The sequence below is a fragment of the Gymnodraco acuticeps genome, unplaced genomic scaffold, assembly GCF_902827175.1.
Source record: "Gymnodraco acuticeps unplaced genomic scaffold, fGymAcu1.1, whole genome shotgun sequence".
In the NCBI taxonomy this organism is placed as follows: Eukaryota; Metazoa; Chordata; class Actinopteri; order Perciformes; family Bathydraconidae; genus Gymnodraco; species Gymnodraco acuticeps.
The window spans coordinates 1,308,961-1,323,916 of NW_022990037.1; the positions used below are offsets into that span (position 1 = coordinate 1,308,961).

The window sequence follows — 14,956 nt, forward strand, 5'->3', positions numbered from 1 at the left end:
TCAAACTCCACCCCTGAGTACAATAATGCATGTTTTCTGCCATCTTTGATGAGAGATAAAATGATTTTGTGCAATAAGTTCTTAATGTAATTGGTACTGTTGGATTCAGTACTACTTGGACTACTACCAAAACTACTACGCTGCTTTTAATTGAACTATTCACATCTTAAACTGCACTGTAACTTTTATCCATGTATTTTTTCTTTTAATGTTTATTTTATTAGCTTTTCTTTTTAATGACTGATTTTAAATGCCATTTTCTTAATGTCTTTCATTTTTTGTAAAGCACTTTGAATTGCCTTGTGTTGAAAAGTGCTATATAAACTTGCCTTGCCTTGCCTTGCCTTGCCTTGCCTAATAAATGCCACCACAATGTCCGAGCTGGATGAAGTTGTCACCAGTGCTGTGGTGGTATTCTCCAGCTCCCACAGTGACAGAAATGTTGGAAAACATTTTGAAAATCTCCAAGGACTACTGACAAATTCAGCGCAGTCAAACTTGGACGATTCAACCATTGTGGAAGACTGTGTGGTATGTAATAATTATGTGAATGTTGGAAGTTGTTTCATAGCTCAAAAATATCATTACAAATGATTTGTTTAACTTCAAGTACAACACAGCACAGAAAAGAGGACAGAGGCAGTGTGACCAGAAACAATGAAAAATATTAACATGGTTTACATATTTTTATATTACCCCAAGCTCAATGCAATGCAACTAAAGTTATTTGTGGATTGTTTTTTCTAGAATGATATCGGACCTACGCCCTTCAAACAGCATTTTGAGGACTTAATAACCCAAACAGTTATTGAGAAATCTGGTGATGACAACATGTACTTCTGCCCGACTTTCATCCCTTCCTTGCTTAAGTACTTTCTGCCCCTGGCTGGTCTGTGGTCTGGCCTACTCTTGGGTAAGTTTTATTTTGCACGTCTTTCTATAGCTGCTTGTTAATGTAATGTAATATAAAATAATAAGGCATGTTTACTGTTTGGTTAGGTGACCTTGGACGCCATGGAACAGGGACCATTTATCAGAAATGTTCCCAGAAGTACAAAAATGCTGCAAAAAAAACCCACACAGGTACAAAAACCTAAAGCTTTGATGTAATATTGAATTTCAATGCATTATTCTATAATCAATATTATAAACTGCAATGTAAACAGTATGTAATCCAAGTGATTGTTAACAATATAATTTGATGTACCGTAACTAATATGTTCAACCGCAGAATTACACAGAGGACAACAAAACTCAAGGGATAATGGAAAAAAGCAAGTGGGACCTCAAAAAGATCCGTTTTCAACGGAGACGTCTGACCAGGCTGGACGATTTTGTACATACATACAAAGTCACCTTGAGCGCCCTGCTAAGGGAATATGGCGACTCTCTGAGGAGGGGGAAGAAGGTACAGTTTGTTATTTATATATTGCTGTTATGTTATCACATTTGTCCCTAGTCATTAAGCATTGCTATCGATTATGTTAGGAAAATATCACTCGCCACTGGCTTGAGTTTCAATAATCAGGATACATGTATTTATTATCCTTGCAAGAATGGAAGTATTCATCACGTCCAGAGCATTTGGTACAAATAGTTCACAGAGCAGTGTCCTTCACAAGCTTTATATATAAGAGACTTGTAGACAGACTTTTTACACCGTCACAAGATGGAGGAATACCGGTTCAAAGCAGTATACAATGTTTAGTTCAGATTAGCTAAGGCTCACGACAGAAATGATCATGCTTGTCATATGTCTATCTCCATAGAGGCTGAATCATCATGTTAATCACATAGCTATCATATGCCTCAAACAGTCCTGATTCTCTTCTTCACACATCCTGTCATGTACACAGCTACTTAGGGTCTTTGTCATCATGTGCTACTCTGATATTCAAAGAGTACATTCAGTATTTTCTCAACAGTTATTCTGCAGGTAATTTGGTCATTATTAACAGTTATATTAGGTGTGCTAATAATATCACAATAATATTGATACACCAATCAAAACTGTGATGCAACTATGCTGAATGTAGTTGGTTTCATAATTTTGATGAATAATAATTAATGAAATAATACATTTATTTCAGGCAAAGATAATGTTTGTTGTGAAAAGAAAACAACATTGAATAACGTGAAATGGCAGAATATGTAATGAAAGGTAATTTATGAGTGCATTTACCCTGTCAATATTCCTTATTAACTGCAGACCCATCGTGTGGACATGGAGCGATGGAAAAAAAGAAAGCAGAACAGGCGAGGAGTTTATGTGACACCCATAAACAAGCCTTTTGTTTTCAGACAGCACAAGAAGAATGTATGTATTTTTTGAGAGCAAACCATTGTTATCCTGTTTGTTGAAAATAACATAAATGTTATAATATTTGTGTTATTAACACTTTGTTTTTTATCAGCTCATGCAGAAGACAAAAACAGCAAAAGCTCCAGCTCCACTACAAAAACAAGCGCCAGGTGAAACGGAAGCACATATTCCATCACAGATAATCCCATTTAGCATGGTTAAACAAAGCCAGGAAGCATTTGAAACACATACATCTAAACCAGCTTGGAATCTAAAGCTTAATGTTGCATTTTCTATTAGTATACTGTAGGTAATGATAGAAGAACTGAAGATTCAAATTGTGTGATGAAGTGATTAACTATGACATGCACTTAACAACACATATTGGACAATGTGAAAGGCAATGTTGATGTTTCGGCTTCTATACAGGATCCAAAAGACAAGGCAAGACAAGGTCAATCTTCATCCACATCAGACATGACGGAGCATGCTGAGGATGATGCACAGGGAGGTAAAGTGGATGCTTCATCAGAGGTAAGAAACTGTAAGGACACATCATCAGGGAGTTCATCAGAGGGACCAGATAAAAATAGTAAAATAATTGATTAACTAAAAAGTTAAAATGCAGATTTTAATGTTTAAGGAATACTAAAGGAACGTTATAAAATAATACCTTTCAATTTACAATGTGTATCTCATGCTCTGTTAACAATCTAGCTTTGGGACATACAAATTATATAGTATTTTTTTTGTGACCCCCAGCTGACCGCGTTGTGGAAAAAAAAGGACACTGACGTGGTGGTGTCTGTAGTCCCCACTCAAATAAGAGGCAACAGTTTTACCATCCGTCACTCTGACATGCGGACCCTTAGACCACACCAGTGGCTTACAGGCGAGGTATTTCATCCATATCATAGGACAGAACCAGTGCTCATACCAAGTCTCTTCACTACACATTAATCCAATATTCATGTAACGCTAGCTTCATGGCACACCACTGAAGTCTTGTTAGCACCCAAAGCCTAAAATGTATTAAACTGTTTTAAAAAGTGAATCTTAAAAGGGATCCACAGTTGAATATTTAACTTGTATTGTACACTAGAAGAAGTAGTCAAATGTGGTCATTCACTGTTATAATTTTCTGTTTTTATCAACGAAACTTAACACCTGTCAACTACATTATTATTTAATATAATTGTATTTCTTATTAATGTCTGCTTGTCGACATTCTCTCCAGATCATCGAGTGTCTTTTCCATATACATGCACATAAATGTGAACTGGGGACGAGGATTTATATTCTCAACCATTACTCAGCTGGTGTGATCCTCTTTGGGAAAAGAGAAGAGGTCAGGAAGCACACTTTGTCAAAGGTAACTTGTGTTTCTATTGAGGATAACTACAAAGGTTTTCATTATGTCTTTGTCTAAATATAAACATACTCTATCAAGCTATTTGACTCTACTGTATAAAGAAAACAAATACAGCCTGATGGGAAATGGAAGTTGTTTTGTTCGTATGTATTACGGATACACTTTGACAGCTATGGAGCCATTGTGTCCTTTGTACATGTTGATGGTGTACACTGGAAATGTCTGGTTAGTAGTGTCTATATCATATAATAGTATATTTCTTGATCAGCTACGTTTTGGGGGTGTTGTATTTATTTCAAATATATATATTTCTTTTTCTGTGTCCACAGTACATCAATGCTGAAGAAAGCACAGTGTATTTGGCAGATCCTGCACGCAACTCTGCAGAGCAGGCAGAGTCAGACAATGCTGCCAACAAATGCAGGTACTAACTGCATCCAATTTCACCTATTTTTCAAAAATATTTATTTCATTCTATTCCCTCATATATAATGTTTATATTTATTGTTATATTTATGTGGGAATAGATGGATCAGCTATATTGCCACAACCAGCCCTTTTTTTTTTAATTGATGTACTACTACACCAGAACATATAATGTGTGAAAAATGTGTGCATGTTTGACTTTGGTCCATACCGATTATACCATAAACACCCAATCCACTGAATAAACAACCTGTCCTTAGGCAAGGCAAGGCAAGTTTATTTATATAGCACTTTTCAACACAAGGCAATTCAAAGTGCTTTACAAAAAATGAAAGACATTAAGAAAAAGGCATTTAAAATCAGTCATTAAAAAGAAAAGCTAATAAAATAAACATTAAAAGAAAAAATACATGGATAAAAGTTTCAGTGCAGTCTAAGATATGAATAGTTCAATTAAACATTAAAATAAAAAGTACATGGATAAAAGTTACAGTGCAGTCTAAGATATGAATAGTTCAATTAAAAGCAGCGACAAAAAGAAAAGTTTTCAGCCTGGATTTAAAAGTAGTCAGAGTTACAGCGGACCTGCAGGTTTCTGGGAGTTTGTTCCAGATATTTGGAGCATAATAACTGAACGCTGCTTTACCATGTTTAGTTCTGACTCTGGGGACAGAAAGCTGACCAGTCCCTGAAGACCTGAGAGATCTGGATGGTTCATAATTTAGCAGGAGGTCAGAAATGTATTTTGGGCCTAAACCATTCAGTGCTTTATAAACCAGCAGCAGTATTTTGAAATCTATTCTTTGACACACAGGAAGCCAGTGTAAAGACTTCAGAACAGGAGTGATGTGATCCACTTTCTTAGAGTTAGTGAGGACTCGAGCAGCAGCGTTCTGAATCAGCTGCAGCTTCCTAATAGATTTTTTAGTGAGACCCGTGAAGACACCATTGCAGTAGTCGAGTCTACTGAAGATAAAAGCATGGACAAGTTTTTCCGAAACCTGCTGTGACATTAGTCTTTTAATCCTAGATATATTATTTAGGTGATAGTAGGCTGATTTAGTAACTGTTTTAATGTGACTGTTGAAACTCAGGTCAGAGTCCATGACTACACCTAGATTTCTGGCTTTATCTGTTGTTTTGAACATTGCAGACTGAAGCTCAGCGCTAACCTTTATACGTTCTGACTTGGCTCCAAAAACCATTACCTCAGTTTTATCTTTGTTTAATTGGAGAAAGTTCTGACACATCCAGTCATTGATTTGTTCAATGCACTTACTCAGTGTTTGAATTGGAGCATAGTCTCCTGGTGAAATTGTTACGTAAATTTGTGTGTCATCTGCATAGCTATGGTCAGGGGTGCACATAACTGTTTTGCCCTGGTTCTCAAAGGAGCACCTGGAGATGTTGCTTGGTGCTCATCCTTAAAATGAAATAAACCGTAACTTTTGAGGGGGTCTTGACTTTATTTGCCAGACACACGGCACTGAACACACATGCAGAGGTGAACACAGAACACACATGCAGAGGTGAACACAAGACAACATTAGCACAAGCAGTAATCCTACAAGCTGTCATCACTACCCTCCTGACTGTTCTCCTCACTGTCTTCCTCTCTGTCAGACATGGTAGCTGATGATGTCGGCCTACTACTTTCTCTCTGGTTGAGTCTGCGATTAGATGCTTGCATCCACAAGTCAACAGCTGGTTTTGGGTCGAAAGTCTCTGTTGTCATCTTAGACAAGTGGATGTAATCAAATAAGTATGTGAACATAACCAATAACCTACCATAGCCAATAACAAATGAATGTAACTTATTTTATTTGTGTTGTTCATTCATATCTTATTTTACCTTAACATTTATTTATGCATTTTTTTTTATCTCTCCAGTTTTAAAGGATATTTTTGGTTACTGTCCTATAGTATACATTGGAATTATTTAAAACCTGTTTTTCCCAATAATTATTAAGGAGTGCCTTGGAAATATGTGTTTACATAAATTGCGACCAAACCGTTTGAACTTAGACTAAAGTGAACTATCTAAACACTCAAGAGTCCTTTACCTCACTGAGCTGTAGTTATCAGTCTGGAGAGGACTCTCCCTCCACATTATTGTAGAAACATCTTCTTCTTATATCCGTTAGAGCAGCTAGCACAGCACCAGATTCTAATAACAACAGCGCTGGTACCGGTGCACCCTCCCTCGCTCACTCGCATTTTGGCTGTGAGCTGCGGGCGCCAGATAAGCCAACATCCCCCATTTTCATCACTTACAGCGCCCATTGTACAGGGCAAATGAAACGTGTAACCGGGGTGAAAAGGGTGTTACATTTACTTAATTATGAATATTGCTACATCAAGGCCGAAAATTAGGATGAGCCCCAACGGTCAAAATGATTTTTCCCTCCCAGAACTGCCAGCGCAGCGCCTCCACAGATCTGGCGCCCTAGGCGAACATCTAGCCAGTGCTACGAGCCGACCCTGAGTTCATATCATGGTTCATACATGTATGCAACTCGCAAATATCTTTCTCTCTCTCTCTCTTCTCTCTCTCTCATCTCTCCTCTCTCCTCTATTTTCTCTTTTCTCTTCTCCCTTCTCTCTCTCCCTCTCTCAATGTTGGTACGCAAATGCGCTTTGTTTCAAATGACCCGGTGCTCTTTTTTTGGCGGAGGTGCGCATGCGCACCTGCGCACCAGTTATGTGCAGCCCTGGCTATGGTAACTTATTTTGTTGTTTTTCATTATCTGAGCCAGTGGAAGCATGTAGATGTTAAAGAGAAGCGGCCCCAAGATGGAGCCTTGAGGAACCCCACATGTCATATTTGTCAACTCAGATGTGTATTTACCTATAGAAACAAAGTTGTTTCTGTCCTTTAAGTAGGATTCAAACCAATTTAGAACTGTTTCCGAAAGTCCCACCCAGTTTTCCAGTCGGTCTAGTAATATGTTATGGTCAACAGTGTCAAACGCAGCACTGAGACCTTAGAGTGAACAATTGTCAATTCATTTTGACATCAGACTAGGTGTCTGCATGTTACATCTTAAAATATACATTTGGGAAACATGCATTAACATCACTTCAAATTGTGTTACTCGACTGCTGAGACACAGTGTGACAAGGATTTATGTTATTATGCGAGTATTGTATTTATACAGTATGCATTGTACATTAATAATATATCTTATCTCACGCAGTGATTACTTCAAAATGAGGAGGACCTGCTGCAGTAAGACAGACTGGGTAGACATAAAATGGAAGAGAGGAGTAATGAAACACCCAGTACAGCAGGATGGCAATAGCTGTGGGGTAGTTGTCTGCATGGTAAGTGGAATATTTATTTTCATATATGCTTTTTGCTAATATAACATTCATTCAGCTTTTAGGATTAAGTCTGTTTTACTGCCTTTCACAAAAACACATTTGGGGTAGTTGGATAGTTATTTTAAGAACATAACATGGTGTATCACTTTAAGATGGCAAAGGAGGTCATGGAAGTCTTTCCTAAAACACCAACAATGGCCTTTGGGACCACAAAAAAGGAGATGTTAAAGAAAAGTGTTGGCCATGGAAATACTGACAGCATCAGGTGCATGCTACTTTTTCAAAATATCAATTCAATTGTGATATTGTTGTACTTGAGATGTAACATTAGCATTTTTTTTTCATCAGTGTTTGACAAAGAAGTCAACTGTGCCATGTGCGCCGGCATAAAACCACCCGGCTCAGTGCCACATCACACCCACACTGACTGGGTAAGGTTTAATGAATATTGAGACTTCAGATATTTCACAATTTAGATTTGTAGAAAAGCATTAAATGAAAGCAGAAACTAAATACAAACACTTGAGGGATGCAGTTGACCATTGCTCAAAGCTGTTATAAGCAGGGCTTTACTCTCATTTGTCTCCACTCCTTCTATTGCAGATTCAGTGTGACAGCTGTTTCCGGTGGTGCCACACACAGTGCCTGCATATGGACCAAAAGTCTCTTGAAGAGGCACAAGTTGGGGACTGGGTTTGCTCTCTGTGTGACAAATAATGTTTGTGCATGAACATGCGGTTGCTGTATGTCCTATATTAACAACAAAAAAGGCACCAGCTAGGGACTGGGACTCCAGACTTTTCCAAAAAGCAGGGGATGTGGTTGCTGTGAAATAGTTTATATTTATATGCTCAATTTGATATATTTAGAATATATATTTGAGATTTGTTTAACTAAGAAGTGACCGTTGAATAAATATTGCAAAACAAAGCCTATATCACATGGCAGCCAGTGTGAATTGTTTCCTACATTACAAGATTTCGATTTTCTATAGTACAAATCTGGGCCATTTGTTGTATAATTTCTCCAAACACATACAGTACAAATGCCTGTTTTGGAGTCTTCAAAAGGTGCAGTAGAAGGACTTTACATTTTGTGAAAGACAGGATAATATAAGGTGTTGTGATCATGGGGAATGAGCCTTGTACAGGGAAAGTGTGCTGGAGGCTGAAGACGTTGACTGGGACTGATGGATTGATGAGGCTGATGAGACTGAAGAATCTGCAAGGAAAGAACTAGGGGCAGAGAAATAATATATTATACATATATTAAAAGACATGCAGCGTCATAAGAGGCCAACAAGAGTGACAAGGGTGTGTCACTGTGCTGAAGGAAAGTTGTGAACAGCTATCCAGGCCAGTCTCTAAAGACTTTCCAAAGTGTAACAATGCTGTTGCTGGAGTACTGATCTAGTGGATCTAGTGTTCATATCATGTGTTTACCATATCCTGTTAAAATACTCTGTCCAACATAGTCAGTATTGTGAAGAACATTTTTCTAACGCTTATTATATATCAGAATCAGAAACATGTTTATTACCAGGTAGGTTTACACGTACGAGGAATTTGACGTGGTAAAAAAAGAATACATTATTGTATTCTGGAAGGGAGTTCAATCATTTTATCTCTCATCAAAGATGGCAGAAAACATGCATTATTGTACTCAGGGGCAGAGTTTGACAAAGGATTACTCAACAGGTACACAGTACTTGATTGTACTTTTGGTAGTAGTCCAAGTAGTACTGAATCCAACAGTACCAATTACATGAAGAACTTATTGCACAAAATCATTTTATCTCTCATCAAAGATGGCAGAAAACATGCATTATTGTACTCTGAAGGGGAGTTTGACAGGGGATTACTCAAAAAGTAAACAGTAAAAGTACTTGATTGTACTTGTGCTACTATTCCAAGTAGTACTGAATCCAACAGTACCAATCTCACTAATAACTTATTGCAAAAGATCATTTTATCTCTCATCAAAGATAGCAGAATACATTATTTTGTGTACTCAGGACAGGAGTTTAAACAAGTATTACTCAAAAAGTACACAGTAAAAGTGCTTGATTGTACTTGTGCTACTAGTCCACGTAGTACTGAATCCAACAGTACCAATCTCACTAATAACTTATTGCAAAAAATGATTGTATCTCTCATCAAAGAGGGCAGAAAACATGCATTATTGCACTCTGGAGGGGAGTTTGACAGAGTATTACTCAAATAGTACACAGTAAAAGTACTTGATTGTATTTGTGGTAGTAGTCTAACATGTACTGAGTCCAACAGTACCAATTTTATTAAGAACTTATGGCTAAAAATTATGTTATCCCTCATCAAATATCATTGATTGATTAAATATAGCATAAGCACCGGTACTACTGTCAGCGCCACTTCTCGGCGATTACTGTAAAGACGCTATTAATCACGCACTCAAAACTGAAGCGCTGCTCATTTGACCAAGCAAATGCGAGAGACGGCTGAGTTGACCGCAGTCCCAGACCCATGCGTAAGAGCCATTTGATTTAGGCACATTATTTTATGGTAATGAATTATGGTTTTGTGATCCAATTGAATATTCCTTAATTTAACTTAAATGAGCTGAATAACTATGAATTATTATTATATTGTTTTTGTAACGTGTCATCTTGCTTATGGACAGCTCTAGTTTATGTTTTGTTATTATTTATACAAAGCAATAGTAGGGGCGTGCTCAGGTATAAATGACGCTGCCAGCATGACACAGCAGGAAGTCTAGAGAGGCAGTTGAAAAAAGTTTTTGACCGCATACATCCGTATGACCGAGGGATCTTGTTTGTTTATTTGTTTAAATACCGTGCAAATGTTGCACGTCGGCAGTGGGCCGCCAGCTGATCTATTGAACCTCTCAATAAAGCACCTGAATGGAACAAGCAAGGTATCTGATTTTTTGAATATACGCGAGTCAATACTCGAGCTCGCCTCCTAGACTAAGTGGCCTTTGAGCATTAATTTTCTTTAGACAATTGGCCACTACATTAAGTCAAAAACGTACCGACAACGTCGTGAGGATTACTAGCGTGTAGGAACTTACTATCACTGGAATTGTCGGATGTGGATCTGATCGTGGCTACTGGAGCTGCGGCAGAAACAAAGTGGATCTGATCGTGGCTACTGGGGCAAAGGACCATTTGGATTATCCTCTACCGTGTGGACATGGACTGCAGGCTGTCACGCTACTCCAGGGCCGGACTGGGACAATAAGTCAGGCCGGGAATTATACACCCAGCCAGGCCACTAATGGCGCGTTTCCACTGCAGCGGGGTAGCCCCGTTTAAGCGTCCCTAAGCGTCCTCGCTCTGGCCTCGGGCTGCCTCGCTGGCCGGCCCAGGCCGTGGCGCATTTCCATTACAGTTTAGGACATGGGCTAGCAACGCAGTGTAGGCGGGGCGATCAGCTTTGTTTTTGTTCACATTTCTCGTTGTTCCGTCGAGCTCCCGCTGGATTTTATCATCCCCAATGAGATGAAGGAACGTCGTCACCTCCTCGGTCGACCACGGTGTGCTTTTCTTAGAAGTAGCCATTTTTGTAGCTCCTCCGTTTACAAAATGCTGTGTATAAAAATGCTGCAAGCTTGCTTCTAGATATATATGCGACGCTAGGGATGAACTCGCGAGCAATCTTGTGACGATTCTCTCTGACCAATCAGCAGTCGAGAGTGTTGACGTCACTAGTTCAGCCCTGGCCCTGGTCTGAGGGAACCACGATTTTATGAGGCCGGAAAAAGAGGGAAAAAGTACCCGCTGGCCGGTACTAGGCTATATGGAAACGCCACCAAAAACCGGCCTGGCCGCTTGAGGACGGTTAAGGACGCTTAAACGGGGCTACCCGCTGCAGTGGAAACGCGCCATAACAGTTTTCTTTTGTGCCATTTTCCTGGATTTATTTGTCAATATATACAGCGTTGCTGTGCAAATCTATTTAGGAACCTATCCATGTGAACATATTTTAAGTGGAGGTGGACCTGAAATCCTATAGGGGGGTCCGGGGGCATGCTCCCCCGCTAAGATTTTTATTTTTTTTAAATGTTGGACTTAAATGCATCAATCTGGTGCATTTTGAGGGGAAAATAAAGAGACTACACCCATATGAAACAGAACTGTATACATTTAAATAATCATTAAATCATAAAAACATGGCCGTAACCAATAACATCCCATATCCAATATGAAAAAACATTGAAACTTGTTTATTTATTTATTTTTGGTTCATTTATAGTTGTGAGTGTGTCTGTGCTCCTGAACCAGCCTCTCCTGTCTCCCTCCTCTCCCCCCTGCTCCTCTTTGAGGCAGCAGCAAAGACTAGTTTTAGCTCTCAACAAGTTTTTATAGTTTATCTTACCTTTTTTCTAGTTAACTTTTTTTTAAATTATTATTCATGCATATTTTACTAATCACTCCCCCTTCAAATGGAAATATGTGTTTACATAAATGGTGACCAAACCGTTTGAGACCCACAGAGAACTTAGACTAAGTTAACTATCTAAACACTCAGAGAGACCTTTACCTCACCTGAGCTGTATCAGTCTCTCAGTCTGACTGGAGAGGACTCTCCCCCCACCTTGTTGACAGCTCATTATATCCGTTAGCGCAGCTAGCTAGCACCAGATGGTAACAACAACACTACACGTAACCGGTGCGCGCGCTTTCTTTCTCGCTCGCTCGCGCCACACACACACACCCTCCCGAGCTTGAATGACACACAGAGACCAATCAAGGGCATTAGTATGATCTGCATGAAAGTGGCCATGTCGGCAGGCCACATCATGTACAGCCAGTCACCAGGGTTGCCAACTCTCACGCATCTGGCGTGTGACACACGCTTTCACTCTCAATCTCACGCTCTCACGCTGCCCAAACTATTCTCACGCCAAAAACAAGAATACCGAAGACTAGAAATGGTTTTGAAAACTGTTGTCACGTAGTGATCGTCTTCTCAATAGAACATCTTTGATAATGTCTTCTGGCCAATCAGAATCAAGATAACGGCATGGTGTTGTTGCAGGAAGTCCCGACGGAGAATACTTTTGCTGTAGTAGGCCTACATCTCTATATACATCGATACAACATTACGTGTTGATAGAAATCAACACGTAATGAAATAAGACCCCACGGTTTGATGATTGATAGGTGTGTGGGCTGTCTTTCATTTTGACACACAGAACAATGGGGGCTATCCACCCTTATCCACAATGTAAAGTAATTCACACAGCCTCTTCCCTCTTCTCTCTGTGAGGAGCAGCAGGTTCAGCTTTCGGAACAAAGTAACACAAAACTAAAATGGCATTCATTTTTTGTCGTGTAGTCCATCCATCCATCCATCCATCTTCTCCCGCTTATCCGTGGTCGGGTCGCGGGGGGTAGCAGTTCCAGCAGAGAGCCCCAAACTTTCTTTTCCCTGGCGACATCAACCAGCTCTGACTGGGGGATCCCAAGGCGCTCCCAGGCCAGCGAAGAGATATAATCCCTCCACCTGGTCCTAGGTCTACCCCTTGGTCTCTTCCCAGCTGGACGTGCCTGGAACACCTCCCTAGGGAGGCGCCCAGGTGGCATCCTAACTAGGTGCCCGAACCACCTCAACTGGCTCCTTTCGACGCGAAGGAGGAGCGGCTCAACTCCGAGTCCCTCCCTGATGACCGAACTTCTCACCTTATCCCTAAGGGAGACACCAGCCACCCTGCGGAGAAAACCCATCTCGGCCGCTTGTATCCGCGATCTCGTTCTTTCGGTCATGACCCATCCTTCATGACCATAGGTGAGGGTAGGAATGAAAATGGCCCGGAAGACCGAGAGCTTTGCCTTCTGGCTCAGCTCCCTTTTCGTCACAACGGTGCGGTAAAGCGACTGCAGTACCGCTCCCGCTGCTCCGATTCTCCGGCCCATCTCACGCTCCATTGTTCCCTCACTCGAGAACAAGACCCCGAGATACTTGAACTCCTTCACTTGGGGTAAGGACTCATTCCCTACTTGGAGTGGACAGTCCATCGGTGTCGTGTAGTAATAGATTTATTTATTTTTCTTCTCAAGAGAGTACCAGAATGTGTATTTTATGTTAGTATTTCAAAAGATCTCCTGGGGGAGAATCCCCCCAGACCCCCCTGCAGGGGTTGGGTTTTCAGCATGTCAACTCTTTCACCTGTGGGGAAATTGCAGGATTGGCTCCAGGTCGCCCTTTTTATTTACTACAAGACAAATGTGCCTTTTTATTTCATACAGTTCAATTTGGATTGAGACAGGGAAATAATCTAAACCTCACGTGTGGCGTTTCACTGTCAAGGGGAGCGTGTATGTAATTACATTGCAAAAACTGACTTGAGCCCCACCACTGTATGGGTTAGCCCCAGGGGCGGCGCCAGGGGGGAGTTAGGGGGTGCTGAAGCACCCCCCAGGGTTGCCAAAGCACCCCAAAGAAATGTGTTTTTTTTTTTTCCGAACATAATAATAATAATTTTTATTAAATTAAATTAGAAATATTATTGATTACTTCAATGCAAATGTGAAACAAACACATTTTTGACCAAAAACATAAAGCCAACACAGGTGATATGATTAGGCCAATGGCCAGCACCGATTCGATTTTTGACCTACCCATAGGCTAAATGACTTTGTGACACTTGAGTGACTTCCTGTTAGCTAGAGCGCCAACTTATTTGCTAACAGCAAAGTGAAAAATTGATCGTTTTTTAGTCCTTAAACGTCCACGTGTGGACACTCAATCAAAACCACCTGAAAGCGAGAGGAATTCTGCACATAATAGCATAGCCTCGTGAGTACAAGTAGCTTACTTCTGGGTCTCTGTGTTTCATTCAAGCTCTGCTCTGTGTGTGTGTGGCACGAGCCATTTTGTGTGCGTGCGCGAGCGAAAGAGAGAGCTCACGCACCGGTGGGTAGGCCTATCTACTGGAGATCGTTGTGGTTAGCATCTGGTGCTAGCTAGCCAAGCTAACGGATATAAGGAGCTTTTTTAACAACAAGGTGGAGGGAGAACTCTCTCCTGTCAGACTGAGAGTCTCAGATAACTTCAGCTCAGGTGAAGTAAAGGGCTCTCAGTGTTTAGATAGTTGTCTAGTTATCTCAGTGGGTCTCAAACGGTTTGTTTTAAAAGGGGAGTTGTAAAATATCTATAAAGAAATAGAAAATCTGTTTACAGTTCTGTTTCATCTGGGTGTTGAGAGATGTATCCATAGATCTCTTCACGTTGCTCTCAAAGTGCACCAGATTGATGCTTTTAACTTCAATATGTAAAAAAACCTTCCCGGGGAAGCATGCCCCCGGACCCCATTAGAGGAGGTGAGGTCCCTCTTAGAGGACGTGAGGTCCACTCACCACTTGTAAAAATAGCACTTTAGCCCTGCTTACACCTACAGTATATGCCGTGAGCTGATTATCGAGCCTTCATTGTAACAGTTGAGGGTGCACTGTGTGTGTGTGTGGGGAGTGTTGCAGTAGAAAATTCAACTGTAGCGCTGGTAAAGTTTGAGCACCCTCTATGAAACGT

General features: G+C 40.4%; 1 protein-coding gene and 1 long non-coding RNA gene across 3 annotated transcripts; both read left to right on the plus strand.

Moving 5' to 3' along the window:
• The first annotated feature begins 380 nt into the window (after window positions 1–380).
• On the plus strand, window positions 381–1,028 carry LOC117545381. The gene is made up of 3 exons (XR_004568825.1): window positions 381–531; window positions 748–913; window positions 1,000–1,028. It is a non-coding gene; the product is annotated as an uncharacterized LOC117545381 (long non-coding RNA).
• Window positions 1,029–1,236: 208 nt separating this feature from the next.
• On the plus strand, window positions 1,237–8,190 carry LOC117545401. Of its 2 annotated transcripts, XM_034215155.1 has the most exons (11): window positions 1,237–1,408; window positions 2,210–2,317; window positions 2,415–2,501; window positions 2,732–2,836; window positions 3,065–3,199; window positions 3,540–3,674; window positions 4,004–4,098; window positions 7,298–7,424; window positions 7,577–7,689; window positions 7,773–7,855; window positions 8,028–8,190. In XM_034215155.1, the coding sequence occupies exons 1-10, from the start codon at window positions 1,265–1,267 to the stop codon at window positions 7,777–7,779; spliced, it is 1,056 nt and encodes a 351-aa protein (XP_034071046.1). In that variant the 5' UTR covers window positions 1,237–1,264; the 3' UTR covers window positions 7,780–7,855; window positions 8,028–8,190. The 2 variants fall into 2 exon arrangements, with proteins under 2 accessions (XP_034071046.1, XP_034071048.1); XM_034215157.1 differs by lacking the exon at window positions 7,577–7,689.
• The last annotated feature ends 6,766 nt before the right edge of the window (window positions 8,191–14,956 follow it).

Coding starts and splice junctions, on each gene's coding strand:
- LOC117545401 (XM_034215155.1), top strand. CDS start 1,265: ATGGAAAAAAGCAAGTGGGACCTCAAAAAGATCCGTTTTCAACGGAGA. Junction 3,200..3,539: donor ACCAGTGGCTTACAGGCGAG/GTATTTCATCCA, acceptor CATTCTCTCCAG/ATCATCGAGTGTCTTTTCCA. Junction 4,099..7,297: donor AATGCTGCCAACAAATGCAG/GTACTAACTGCA, acceptor TATCTCACGCAG/TGATTACTTCAAAATGAGGA.